At 39.8% G+C, this 15,398-nt stretch overlaps 1 protein-coding gene across 1 annotated transcript in view; it reads left to right on the forward strand.

Annotated features, from left to right (window-relative positions):
- Positions 1-13,996, forward strand: part of st6galnac3 (ST6 (alpha-N-acetyl-neuraminyl-2,3-beta-galactosyl-1,3)-N-acetylgalactosaminide alpha-2,6-sialyltransferase 3) — a 108,349-nt gene extending 94,353 nt beyond the window's left edge. Inside the window, exons 4-5 of the mRNA XM_026148581.2 lie at positions 3,149-3,256; positions 7,517-13,996. Of these exons, the coding sequence (XP_026004366.1) occupies positions 3,149-3,256; positions 7,517-7,706 (298 nt within the window). The 3' untranslated portion in view covers positions 7,707-13,996. The remainder of the gene's footprint in view (positions 1-3,148; positions 3,257-7,516) is intronic.
- Positions 13,997-15,398: the final 1,402 nt, after the last annotated feature.

Below are 15,398 nucleotides of genomic sequence, written 5' to 3' on the forward strand. Positions count from 1 at the left end.
CCCATGGAGCAGATACAGATAAACATTAAAACATTAATTCAGCATTCATACATTTAATTTTGATTATTTTATATGCATATAGACTAACAGTCAAAGATTTGTACATACCTTCTCATTAAAAGTTTTTCTTGATTTTCATGAGTATTTTACATTGTAGAGTCTCACTGAAGGCATCACAATTATGAATGAACACTTATGGAATTATGTGATAAACAAAAGAGTGTGAAATAACTCAAAACATGTTTATATTTTAGATTCTTAAAAAAATTCCACTCTTTGCTTTGATTACTGCTTTGCACACTCTTGGCATTCTCTCGATGAGCTTCATGAGGTCGTCACCTGAAATGGTTTTCCAACTGTCTTGAAGGAGTTCCCAGAGATGCTGAGCACTTGTTGGTCCTTTTGTCGTCACTCTGTGGTCCATCTCATTCCAAACCATCTCGACTGGGTTTAGGTCAGGAGACTGTGGAGGCCAGGCCATCTAGCGCAGCACCATCACTCTCCTTCTTGGTCAAATAGCCCTTACACAGCCTGAAGGTTTGTTCGGGGTCATTGTCCTGTTGAAAAATAAATGATGATCCAACTAAACGCAAAATGATTGGGATTGTGTGTCGCTGCAGGATGCTGTGTGGTAGCCATGCTGGATCAGTGTGCCTTCAATTTTGAATAAATCCCCAACAAAGCACCTCCACACCATCACACCTTCTCCATGCTTCACGGTGGGAACCATGCATGTAGAGACCATCCATTCACTTTTTCTACGTCAAACAAAGACACCACAGGTGGAACCAAAGAAGTCAAATTTGGACTCATTACACCAAAGCACAGATTTCCACTGGTCTAATGTCCTAGTGTTTCTTGGCCCAAATATATCTCTTCTGCTCGTTGCTTTTCCTTAGTTGTGGCTTCTTATTGATTTATTTATTTAGCGGACGATCTATTATTTTGTATTGCAACTGAATGATGAGAAAATGACCGAAGTGGTGGCCAAAATATTAATTTCTTCGGGAGCTCACTATATCGTCATCATCAGAAAATAGAGAAGCGTGAATGCTTTTGGATACAACCTTTATCTCACATGGAAAAATCAGACTGTAAATCATCTGCAGAAAACAAGCAACACATAAGAAACCCTTTTTAAAAGATTATCTCAGTATTTACTTCAGAACACAGCTGGTTTTGGTTGTGAAGTTTAATTAGCACAGTTCCTGCTTGTCAAGATTTTCTGACTCATTTTGTGTACTGGCTTCTTGCATGTAGCAACAGTAGTTTTACTATAGTTCACACTGTGTGCTTTAAAGTCTAGTGAATGGAATAGAGTGCTGTCCATGGTCCTAACCCTGAAACAGTATCTTCAAAGTATTGTTTGCAGGTTTTGCATTTGTATTTTAATTTGGAGACAAAAAAGGGTTTAATTAACATCCTTCAAACAATATGGTTTAATGAATTAATTCAATTAATTCAAGAAGGATGTAATATTTGTTTGTTTTCTAAGTCTGTCTTTACACATACTGATCTACTAACATTAATAACTCTGCAGCTTTGGCCTCTTTAAACAGAAATAGAAAGAAGTCATTTGTCTAGAACTAAATAATCTGAACTTAATCTTGAGCCCACACTATGAAAGCTCATAGCAGTCGCAGTAGTAGTCTTTACTGACCTTTTGGGAATTCATTTGTGTTTGTGACAACTGATGGATAAATATAACCACAATAAAGAAGAAATCACAGGTACAGACGTTATATCCCACATATAAAAATAACACTGATATATAATAACAGCAGAAATATAACCAAGAATCAAAGCACACCAATGTTAAAGGAACTCAACTGTCATATAAGTTTTGTGCTTTTTTTTGTGGTTTACAGAAGGTAAAGAAGTGTGTTCAAGACCACTACATCTCCCTTTCTGTTGTCATGCTCTACATTTATTGTTTTTGGAATTATTTTTTCTTGATCACAATATCCACTTCTGAAAGCTAACAATAAGTCTTTTTAGTCATCTTTAAATTAAAAATTCCAGCTTTTAATTTTTTTTAAGTGTTATTAAGCTCGTCTTTGTCCTATGTGTTATTGAACTGAATGTCCTTGAAGGTTTTGTGCTGTTGGTAAAACAAAACAAGCCATCTGAACACACCTCCTCGGGACGTGCGTAACTATAACAAACACCTTCCACTGTTTTCTGACAGTTTTTAAGAAAAAAATAAGCTGAAGTGAACAATAATGAAAATAATTTGTAGTTTCAGACCTAATTTATTCATTTGTTTATTTTAATGATGGTGTCGTATAATTGGATGCTCTAAATGAATTTTCATTGCACCTCTCCGTACTGATGCTGCATTACACGGTGGTCATGTCCCATTTCATTTATCATTATCGGTGTCATGCAGTGCACTGCATTTAATTTATTCACAGTCTAAGGCTCCTGGTGGTGTTTTGCATTGCAGAGAAGAGTGGCCCTCGGGGTATGTGGGGGGCCCCCTGCCTGGAAGAGGCTAGGGAAGCACATTTTATGACCCGCTTCAGGTGTTACTAATCAGGTTTCTTAAAAAAAATCTTGAGTCTGTGTGCTCTGTGTTTGAAAATGATCAAAGCTCACTTTTTTTCAACTTTGATGGGTCAGAGCTCACAAACTACGGGTCTGGTGATGATGGTGATGAAAGGATAATGCATGTTGTTATTGACCGGCCTGCTTCACTCACAGGGGATGACTGCTGTGAATGAAGCTAATCAACAACATCAAGCATTTCTCAGCCCTCAAATTTTTTTATATACAGCCACTGTGAATGTTACAACCCCCTAAATTATCACTGTACATAATATTTATTTGGTCTCTAAAATTAGAAACATTTCTCATGTGAAACTTGACATATGGTTATGCATCTGCCAGCTTTCTTGCTGTTCTGTAGATATATATACATTTGAGCTGAGGCTCAGATCCAGAGCAGCCTACGCTAAGAACATCTGTTAGGATAATTATAATTCTCAGATCAGCTGAATTACAATCACACAAGAGAGAAGTGTACAAGGGGCTGAAAAATGGCATACTTAAAACTTTGTGCTTGTTTTTATTTTTTTATATTTCAATGCAAATGATTAGGATTTTTATGCAAATGAATATTACAGTGCATTATCTTTGTGTGTTGCAGGATCCAGTCCGGCTCCTACCTCAGCACGGGCTGGTTCACGCTCATCCTCGCCATGGACATGTGCAAAGAGATCCATATCTACGGCATGATAAATGACACCTATTGCAAGTAAGACATGAACTGTCACACTCTCGCTACCCGCTCCCACATCTTCCTTCCTCTATACTTGCATGAAAAATGCACGCGTTCCTACAAAACTTTGAAAACTCCATTCACATTCACCCCAGCGCCGGCCAATCACAACCTCCCATAACCACGGTCTGCCCTGTTACATTTCCAATGCCTCAGTTTGGATTTAATGGCTGAGTTTCTATGCTGAAATCCATATTGGGTTCTCTGTGCCATGAATACCATTATGTTTCCCTGCCGAGAATACCCAGCAGGCAGCAGTCTCTCTTTGGCTGCGGGTGGCTGGGCTCCAGCACCCCAATTCCTCCTCTGCTTCGAGTTTTATTTGTATATCGGGCCCGTCGTCTTCTCTCTGACTCCGGGGTGAGTGATTACTGTCTGACTGCGAGGCCATGGGAGGGATGACAAACAAGATGCTCTTGCTCCGGGCATGGCTGCTCAGTCTCAAGTCATCTCAGCCTTGATGATCTCGCCTCCTCTCGCAGCTCTACCTGAGCTCTCTCTATCCCCCAAATCAAACACTTTTACCTAATGCACACTGAAAATCCTGCTTTTTATCCTCTCTGTGCAGCCCGTGCACAGCAGGAGCTGAAATAAAGACACATGGCAGAGCGAAGCGATAATTCAACCAGCACGGAGGATTTTATGATTCAGTGAGGCAGTTAAGGGCCAGTTTTCTCTCCCTGCCTCTCTCATTTATTTCCCTCCATCCTGCATAGGACAGGAATATATTGTGTTTCACCAAGTTTCTGAATTGACAGTTTAGAGTCACGCAAAGTGCTTCTGTCAGCTGGATGCTCCAGAACAACAAGGAGAAGGAAACTTTTGTGTGGCAATATTCATGGTTTTAGGTTAGGATTGACCCCAGTGGTTCTGTGGCAGTGGTGCTTCAACAGGTGCTGCAGAGAGGGTGAAATTGAATTTATTTGTCAACACTGGTGCACACTGTGTGACACAGAGGAGAGGCAGTGATTGGGCTTTGTATTACTGTAAGCTGGCAGACAGCCACGGTCGCTTTCCCGCTGTGGAGTCACTGGCTGCCATGATGGCTGTTTCCCTTCTCTCTGTATTCATTCTCTCAGTGCAATTGTTACACAAGTCATCCTCTCATAAAGCTGTCACTCGCCATTAGAAACCAGTGGCAGAGTGCACAATGAACCTTATCCATTGCTCCAAGCTTCCTTCTGTTTTTATTGATCCCTTCTTTTGAATGCAAACTCTAAACCGAGCGACGCATCGTGAAATCCATTACTGTATATTACTGAGCTTGCTGCATGTTTTCAGATTTACTTTGTCTCAGAATAGAAGTGAATCTGTTGTGATGTAAATCAGAGTTTAGTTAAAAGACTATTTATTGAATAAATGCGGGCGCCGACAGCAGCCCCTTTTTTCAAATAAGGTAGACCTGCCGAGTAGAAGCCTTTGCTCGCGGCAGAATCAGCTCGAATTACTGAACACCGTCTCAAAGGAGCTTCGTTTTAATGGTTTAATAATTGAATTTGTTTTCTTACTTTGGATTTTTATTTATTTTAAGCCAAAACCAAGAACGCTAAATGTATTCTTAACTGTGAGAAAGAGAAGATTGAAAATTTTAACAATATATATTCATCAATATGTTTATATATTTAACAATATGTGAATACTCAAACATCAGTCATGGTTTTAATTTGATATGCAGTAGAAAAATAAATACCTATATGTTTGTTTTTTTTAAACCTGAGTGACTAGTGCAAACACATTTTCTCGGGGTGCTGTGGTTACACACACACATGCATGTTATGTTGTGAATCTAAATTGGTCCTAGCTGTGAATGCCTGTCTCTCTGAGTTAGCCCAGCGATGAACTAGCGACCTGCCCAGGATGTACCTTGTATCTGTGAGAGCTGGGATGGGTTTGTGAGCTGTGACCTTAGTTGGATAAGCAGTTAAAAAGCTGGCTGGATAACTGGATGGATAGACATTTGACAAATAGTCTACTACTATAACAGTCTCTACTTTGCAGGGCAGCTTTTTCACAATTTTTGAGACTTTAGGCAGGGATTTGCTCCCATTTATACACGACAGCATTAACAGGATGTAGAGTGATGAACTCTGGCCTGGAGATCCTATTCCAATTCATCCAACTGAGAAAACCTTTTCTTTACTGACCTCGATTTGTGCCTGTGGGATTTGCCATGTTGAAACAGGAGCAGGCTGCCATCAGTGTCTGCCATAGCAAATTAAAAATGTTCCCTGACAAACATGTGTACACCTGGGTAAATAAAATAGCTTAGCATATGTACAAACCCAATTCCCAAACAGCTGGGACACTGTATAAAATGAAAAACAGAATGTAATGATTTACAAACCCATGAACCCATATTTTACTCACAATATAGGGAACATATGAAGTTTTCAAATTCTGGGAGAGGAATGTTGTCCCATTCTTGGCTGCTCAAGAGTCATGGGTTGCATTTGTCATGTTTTTTGTTTCATGATGCTCCAAATGTTTTCAATTGGTGAGATATCTGGACTGCAAACAGTATGTACCTGTATATACCTTTCAGCATTAATGGTGTCTTTTCAGATGTATAAGCTGCCAAATCTACAGACTGTGATGTTCTCATAACATCAGACTTTTGAACTGAACACTGATAACAAGCCAAATACTCCTTTTCCTCTTGGAGTCACAAAACATAAAAGTGGAAAACTGCTCTGGGGTCAGATGAATTGAAATTTCGATTCATTTTGGAAAACATGAACATCTCGTGCTCTAGACTAAAATTTATGTATGAGATATGGGACAGAATCACGCCTGTTTTTAATGCTCGGCTGTGAGGGTCCAAAGATCATGAGCATCCAATCGATTTCTCCAGATTTTACATTGAGGAACATTACTCTCGGGTTAGGGTTAAATCAACATTCAAAGGTGTACAGAGGTGAACAATCTGTTACCAAAGTGTAAAAAAGTAAACAAAAAGATTTGTACTTAATGGATAATTCAAAGGCAGGCAGACTGACGTAACACGAAGCTGAACATGTCCCATCAATACATCAGTTAAATTGAAAAGCAAGATTAGGACCCCAAGCATTTTCATATTAATAACAAGATGTCAGTATTTCAATTCCAAATAATTGATACACACATGGTGCCTTTATCACAGTTTCATAAATGTTCATAAAGGCTACAGTGCAGTTAGTTTACTCGATTTTTAATACTATACTACCACAGTATACACTTTTGTTAGACGTTTGTATGCTATGTCGGTGCATTTCTCCAACATCAGAATTGACACAGCAGAACTAGAGATCATGTTTTTTTTAACACACTCATTCTTCTTCCTTGTCAAAACCTACCGCCCACAGTACTCACAGTGCAACTGAACCACTGACAGGTCAGCTGGAAATTCGAATGTAATATGTGTGGTGGCTAATGAAGCCTCAAGCTGATCTCAGACACAGATGAGGAGTGGGCTGAATTTTTTTAATAGCTTTTTTCCCACATATGCAGTGCCATCCCCAAGTGAAGAGGGTGTACTGAGAAAATGGAACGAGTGCTTTGAGGAGCTCATGAATGAAGAAAATGAGAGCAAGAAGAGGAAAATTGGTCAATCAGAAATGCTGAGAATTAGGAAGGAGGAAGTGAGGGCAGATGTGAAGAGTGGAAAGCAGCTGATATGGGTGTGACATACCTGTGGAGGGTATGGAGATGTCTAGGAGAGAGGGCAGTGGACTTTTTAACCAGACTGTTGGAGAATGCCCGAAGAACAGAGAAGTCTATTGGTACTGATTTTCAACAGCAAGTGTCATGTGCAGAGCTGTAGTAACTACAGAGGTATAAAGCTGATAACCCATATCATGATGATATAGGAAAGAGTTGTTGAAGCTAGACTGAGAAAACAGCTGACGATCAGTGAGGATGAGTGTCAGGGGTAATTTGGGACTGAAAGAAAAGACTGTAGTAAGAACTGCTATGGTTTGGAGACAGTGGCACTAACAAAAAGACAGAAGGCGAAGCTGGAGGTGGCAAAGTTAAAGATGTTGAGGTTTTCACTGAGTGTGACCAGGATAGCCAAAATTAGAAATGAGTTTATTAGACAGACGGCTCAGGTTGAGCCGTTTGGAGACAAAGTCAGGGAGATATAGCAGAGATGGTCTGTACATGTGCAGAGGAGGTATAGTGCCACTCCCAAACAATTGTAGATGAAAGTTTGTCTAAATAATGTGTAAATAATCTTCTCCTTCTTCTTCTTCTTTTTAGGACAGAGGATTACAAAAAAGTTCCCTACCATTATTACGAGGCGGGCAGCCGAGATGAGTGTGCTGAGTATCTCCTGCATGAGAGTGCCCCATATGGAGGACACCGTTTCATCACGGAGAAGTCCGTTTTTGCCAAGTGGGCAAAGTCTCATGCCATCAAGTTCTTCAACCCACCGTGGCAGCTGTCGTGACCCTGGCTGAAGCAGCATGGAAGCATCATTATCATCATCATCATCATAACTATCATCCACAGAGACAAAATGAATCTCTGCAGTTACACTAACCAACACACAGCCATTTTTGCCCAAATCCCAGCCCATATCTATTAATAAAGGTTGTTTTTAAAGTCCTGGTTGGGTACACATGGAGCCTCATACAAAAAAAAGAAAAAAAATGACATAAAAGTTTGACCAATGTGAACAGCAATGACACATCTCCTGCTTTTTTGAATTTAAAGCCCTCTCCTGAATTTTAGAGCTGAGGCCTGCTGCTGTGCACTGACTAATCGATCCGCTCGCTGCTCTGTGAGTCTAGCGAAGGATGGTTTGAACTTTAAAAAAAGGAGAAGAAACAAGCGTCCGTCAACTCGCAGTGACCTCAGTGGCTCAGATTTCCGTATTCTCTACACATCACAGAGGCCGAATTTACATTTTCTCTCAAAGCTGTAGCAGAAGAAGCGCTTAGCTGCCACCGTGGAGGCGAGTGGCATCAGCTTGGACGTCTGACAAGCTCGTCCACTTTGTTTCCTCTGCGTGTCTGTCTTCTGTCAGGCTGTAATTAATCTATAACGAGTATCATTCAGGCCTTCATCTCTGACTGAGCGAGTGGTGAAGGCAGATGCTCTGTCACATTCAATTTTACTCCGTTCTGTTCAAAGACGCTTCAAAACAAGGTCACGAGAAAAAGACAGCACTAGCAGATTGCAGTCAAACTTGAAGGTAAACCAGAGGTGGAGATGTAAATCAGCTTTTTTGCTTCTGTGTGGTCATACATGCAACTTAAAGGTGTCCTCTTTATGTTATTTTTTTTTCTTTTTATAATGCTGTGAAATTGACGATTAAGACACATGTTGCGGTGTTGGCCTGATGTCCTGATAGTTTGCTAATGTATTCCCGCGGAGATAAATTGTTAATTCTCTTGAACAGTGTGCCAATTGACAGTGTGAGTATCACAGCGCACAGAATGATGTGCAATTAGAAGCTTCGTCTTTACGGAAGGAGTTAAGTCATTTGTGACCCTGCGGAGAGAGAGATTTATATGTGCAGTGAAACCATTTGAAGTTAATTGTATTCTGTTATCATTGTGCCTGCAACATACTCTGAAGTTCATCGTATAGACACAAAGGAAGATGCTCTCTCTCGTACTCTCATCCAGCTTTGTGCCTCTTTGTGTAAAGCTTTGCTGCGTGAACGCATCTTCCCATTTGTCTCTGGTTGGAGCGTGCGTGTCTCTTGGCTCGGGCCATTACATTTGAATACATCTGTTCCAGGACGGTGAAGAATAATCAGTGAAGTGGTGAGGTGTGTATGCTGGCTGGTAGCTGTGGATGTGACCAAGACTGCCTCTCCCGAGGCTGTGATTAGTGTCCTGGTCAGAGCGGTGGCCCAGAGGGGAGGACTGGACCGACTCAAAGACTTTAAATACAGACTGCTCGATGCAAACACTCCCTGGTGATTGCAGCTGAGATCCAGAGTCTCAGAATTGCTGCAAATCAATGCCTAACAACACACGGAGGCTATGCTGTTTGTCTGTGAGCACTGATGTGGTGATTTGCAGGTCAAGTTTACAGGTTAAAACTTGACTGAAAATAAGCATGAAATCCATTAGATTTTTTTGAGGTCCATTTGTAGCTTTTTCTAATACTTTCACTTAAAAGAAAAATGGGGGTTTGGGGGTGAAAAGTCACATTTTGACATATCAGCAGAGTTTCGGCAACTCTGCACTCACTGCATTTCATTTGAAACCAGGTACCACCTACACATTGAAATTCAGTGCTTCAGATTCTCTGTAAGTTATTTGTAACCTAGTAATCTTGTGTGAGAACCCTTCTAGACCTGTAAAAACATAGAACATGGGTGTCTGAATGTACTTGCTGATGGCACAGGAATGATTAAGAAGGTGCTTAATGTTGCTAAAACCTCATGGCAGCTATAACTTGAATACATGTATTCGGATAGTAAGTAGGAAAAACAATTGTAACGATGCAATGACCATATAAAAAACTCATTTTTGATCTTAACTTGTTGGCCTTATAGCCCCCCCCCCCCCCCCCCCAACATCTAAGCTGCTTTTAAGGCCCATAAGATGTAGCTGGAGACCTTGAAAAACAAAGGTATTGGATGTACCTCAAGATTAAAGGCACTTTGTGGAGTTTTTTTTAAATCAATAAAGAACATTTAGATTTACATTCAGAAGTCATTGTGCGTATCCTTGAGGTTTAACAGCTACAATGAATGGATTCCCTACTCAAAAAACACTCTCATAGCCACATTTTGTGACAAACAAAATGTGGAGCCACTCGTAGAAAAAAAGAAACAAACAAACATTCAATATCAGCAATATTAGAGGTCACAAACTCCACAAAGTACTTTTAAAGGTTTTTCTTTTTTCAGAGTTTTCTACTTTGAAGAGGTACACTAAAGGACATTCAGGCTCCACCTCTAACAGTTTACTTTGTAACAGTTTTCTAAACTCTCTCTGTCAGTGTTGTTTGCCTGAAGCCGTTTTTCACACATGCACTTTGGACAATTTTGTGAGAATCAGGTTGGGATATTTTCCACAGTTGTCTTTCCTCATATGTATCGCACAGCAGGAAATAGTCAGTTTTAGATGCGTTCGCCATCCTGGAAATACTCTGTGTTGTTTAGGTGAGGGAGCTGCCTAAATAAGACTTCCTGGAGGCATTACACATGATGCACTCGCTGCATGTAATATTAGATGCTCTGCTCTCACATCGGCACACGTCATACAGCCTTTGTACAAGTGAGCTGGCGGGTTAAAGACCAGCTAATGGCTGATTTAATTGCATTAGACATTTGCAGTCTCACCTCCACCTTTGTTGGGTTAGTCCTAGAAAGGTTCTGTGCAGCAGTCCATGCGTGAAAACTGCTTTTTGTTACAATTTTTTGTGTTCAAGTTTATTTATTTGAATCCCTAAATCAGTCAAAAACTAACAAAGTAGTTTAAGTTTTGAACGAAAGTTACAGTAATGGGGTCTAACCATTATTTCCATGGTCTAGACAGAACTTTCTTGCAGGCTTATAAGAAATCCTATTGAGATTACACTTCGACTGCTTGATCTGTATGACAGCTGAGCAAAGCCTTCCCCTGATGAAGACAGTCTTCTGTGATTGAAAGCTGTGGAAAAAGCTGGCATGTGGATTTTATTGTCAATTTTAGGGCAGTTTTAGCGCATCAGTAAAATCAAGCTTTCTGCGTTCTTGTGTATCTGATGCACTTCTGAAAACAACAGTATGTTTCAGTCCAAGAGAGCACAGCGAAAGCTCTGCATCTCTACTTAAAACTGTTGTCACCTTGTCACTCGTTATAAGTCAGCCCAGCTGATGAGAGCATCGGCAAAATGTAAAACCACGCTGCTTTAAATTCCTCCCGGTGTAGCTCAGCGGATAGGAGACGGCCGTAACACAGGCAGGGTCAGCGGTCAGATTTCCTCGGGGATGGCGCGTGTTCAAGAGGTGTTTGGAATCCCAGCACGACGGGTAGCAGTGGATCAAAGTGTCCTCCACATGTACGTGAAGTATTAGAGCATGAAAATGAAATCTGGGCCGGCAGAGTTGGAAATCATGCTTCTTCTCCTTCCCGTGGGGAAAAAACAGCCATAGACACTGAAGCGTGGATAGGTACAGTAGGCCATGCATGTTAAACATTTAACATACATGTTTTATACATCTCGCTCAGCACGCAATTGTGCAGTCATCTGGCAGCTCTCCAACAGGCAGTTGCATTTCTGCTGTAGTTTTCAACCTACATTGTAAAGTGCTTCACATCAATACAAGAAACAGACTTGCTGTGAGACACGTTTGACGTGTTTTTAGGGTTTTTTGATGAATTATTTGAAGGCTTTTTGTTTGTTTACTCACAAGTGGAAGAAGAGTGCTGTTTTTTTCTGTTTATCTCCAATCCTCCTTTTGTGGCATGTTTTTAATTTAAGCATTGATGCCTTTTTTGTTTGTTTGTTTGTTTGTTTTTTGTTGATGCACTCGTTTGTGTGCAGTCGTTTTTTTTCTGCTGCTGCAGGCCACATAGTTGGTTATTTCCTGAGCAACAGACACTGCATTGTTCTCAGCTGGAGCACACTGGATGAAAACCCAAGGATGCATTATACAGTATATTATGAAGAATACATCCTCTTATGGGCTCTCATGAATCATCTGTGGCTCGCAGGAAGGGGACTGAATAAAAGACTGGGCTGAGATGCAGGCAGATAATAAGGTAGCTTTATTTCCAGAAGTTCTTTTTTTCAAATGCAAGAGCTTTTTTTTTGTTTTTTAAAGAAAATATGAGCATTCATATCTGCCAGCTAAATATACAGCCAGCAACAGGTTACAGTAGGTTACCTTAGAATAAAAAATGAAAATGGGTCATAAAAGGTAACAAAATCCACCGAATAGCATCTCTGAATTTCCCCTATTAAAATGTTTTATATCTTATTTGTTTACAAAAACGCTCTTTTACATAATCATTACTAGTTGGCCAGCTATGAAGTGGTTTTCTCTTGTTTGCAGCTTTAAGTCGGGGGCCTGAAGCTTCATATTTACTGTACAGATATGAGAATGGAATTGATTTGCTCAACTATTTTTTTGTGTCCTAAAATTTTGAACTATTTTACCCCTTTTGTTCTTATCCAGACCTTAAAGTATCCCTTAAATCAGCGGTCCCCAACCTTTTTTGCGCCACGGACCAGTTTATGCCTGACAATATTTTCACAGACAGGCTTTTAAGGTGTCGCGGAAAAGTACAACAAAATAAAACTAGTACCGGTACCGAAAAAAAAGAAGATTTATTCATAACACACGTGAAAAGACCCAGGAAAACCGAGTTAACGATAAAAACGATAACAAAATAACGCTGAAAACCGATAAAAACCCTGAAAACTATACATTTCACACCTGAGCCTCAACTCTCGCGGCCCGGTACCAAACGACTCACGGACCGGTACCGGTCCGAGGCCCGGGTTTGGGGATCGCTGCCTTAAATGACCTCAAGTCATGTTCTGAGTAGTGCTGTTTAATTTGAAAAAGTATAAACTGTCGTTAAATCCGAAGAAAAGTCTGCACTCGAATGAAAACACAGATCAGCTACAACATTTAGACTGGCTGCTAAATATTGTGCCGTCCCCCTTTCTGTAGCAAAAACAGCTCTGATCATATGTGTAGGTCATCCTGTAGACTGGGTGTGTTGTAGGGCATCTAACACATGCTGCAGAAGTTTGGGGGCTGGATCACCACCTTGGGATCTGTTTCTGGGCAGTTTTTGTCTGGAGTAGATACCCCTACTCTTGCTTTCCTAGCTCAGAATTTATTAGCACTAATCCTACATGATCAGGTCAGTTTTACAGGGAAGAGCAATGCAGACACACTAGCACATGCCTATAAATGACAATGTATCACTAACCATAGCATACGACAGGATGTAAGTTTTCTAAGCGGAACACCACATTGTTGACAAGATGATAAGTGTAATTAATTTCACCTGTCAGTGTTTTTAATGTTGTGGCTGATCAGTGTAAATAAAAATTAGGGGCAAATGTTGAAGTTAAAAGCAAACCGAAGTCCTGATTAAAACATTTGAGTCTCGACATTTGCAGAACAAAGACGTGAATTTCATTATTCGTCACAGTTTTAAAATACAGTCATTATTTTTTCTGGGTGTCCCGCTGTGATAGTCAAAGTAATTACAGTTTGGAATTTAGTTACAATTTGACAAAACTTTTGATTGTTTCTTTATGTAGCACATTATTTATTCCCTGCTAATTATCGTATTGCCATTTCAAACTCTTGAAGTGCTTTTTTGCATTGAAAAGTTTATTATGACATTCATAATTATGTCATCTCCTTTCCTCTGTGCATGTCTTACAGTTTTTTTGTGTCCTGACACATGTTTGTTTTTCGTGTCCAGGTTAAGTGTCCTTGTGAAGTGTGTAACTTTGCGTGTTTAAGTTGCATAGAATGTAAAATGACACTATGATGAAAAAAAAGTGGTTTTGCTAACACAGCTAACACACCTTTTTTTTAATCAGTGGTGAAATAACATCCAAATGCTGCATGGATTTTTGCAGGTTATTGAATTGTACATTTCGTTAAAAATAATAATAATTGTGATTATATGTGTTACTTCTGTCATTTGCTGTCTGCATATTAGCTAAAATTAGATATATTGTGAATGTTCTTATTTTTACCGATGTGAAGTGTGTCCTCTGTCTTTTATTCACTGTGGGGATTAAAGAAAACCGTAAAACTCCTTTTATATGATTAATTTCTTTTCATAACAAAGCCGAGTAAGGAGGATAAGAATATAAGACGACTGGTGAAATGTGTTCATGTTATATGAATGGAGCGCCGGCTGAGCTGTCATCTTAAATCTGGTGTCTCATGAGAATTTTAAAACGTCAGTAGAGGAGCAGAGATGTGCTGAGTCCAGACACTTCCTGGGAGTTTTTGGTTTTTATGTAACCTCTGCATAAATGATCATAAGTTTGAAATAATAATGCCTACACTTGTGCTTTTTATGCCACAGTAATGAATAAAGAATCAAGACAGAAAATTAAAAGGCCACTGCAGCAGTATGTTAATGCAGTTTTGTTACTTTAGAAACAAGAACAGCTGAACTTGAAGCACACAAAATGAAATATCCTGACTGAAAACAGAGGAGTTTTTCTTTCTCCTCTCTGTAACCTAAATACTACATTGCCAAATTCAGCACCACCTGCTCAACTCCTCATTAATGCAAATATCTAGGCAGCCAATTACATGGCAGCAACTCAATGCATTACTGGGTTTACTGACAGGAAGTCACCAGTAACTGAAATAACAACTCATTACAACCAAGAAAAGCAAAAGAGAATCTCTCAACAAACATCATGCCGAAGAGCTACAGCAGCAGAAGACCACATTGGGTGTGACTCCTCTCTGCAAAGATCAGGAAATGAAGCTACATTGTAATCGGCTCACCAAAATCGGACAATGGAAGATTAGAAAAAATGTTTGATGGGTCTGGTCTGATGAGTCCCAATTTCTGCTGCAACATTTGGATGGTAGAGCCCGATTTTGGTGTAAACAACATGAAAGCATCAATTCATCCTATTTTAATCAACAGTTCACGCCTGTGGTTGTTGTTTAATGATGTGGGGGATCGTTGTGTCAGAAAAAGCTTAGATCATGGCCTTCACAGTCTCCAGATCTAATGTCTGGTACTTGCTCTATGGACACTAAGCTAATGTATAGCTTTGTTTGGTAACAATATCCAGTGTAAATATAGCATATTGATTAACATGTGGATAGGCTACCCTGAAACTCACTGTAATAGGCTGTAATTGCATCGAGTTTGCTCAATAATGCACTAGTTTGTATTCTGCCAGTGCAAACATCCAGTTTTTCTCATTCTTATAGTTTAAGATTTATAAAACCTAAATCCACCATGATGAGGTCAGTTTTAGCAATAGAGATAGACAAGCGCATGCTTACAGATGGCAAAACAATCACTACCAACGACATCCGGGCAGTACTATAAATCAACATCCACATCAAGATCACGATGCAGGGTTTTTAAGCAGAACATTACATTGTTGACAAGATGATCTATATTATTAATTTCAGCTGTTTTAATGTTGTAACTGATCATTGTAATAACAAATAGGGTTCTTT

Source organism: Astatotilapia calliptera, chromosome 18 (assembly GCF_964374335.1).
Source record: "Astatotilapia calliptera chromosome 18, fAstCal68.1, whole genome shotgun sequence".
In the NCBI taxonomy this organism is placed as follows: Eukaryota; Metazoa; Chordata; class Actinopteri; order Cichliformes; family Cichlidae; genus Astatotilapia; species Astatotilapia calliptera.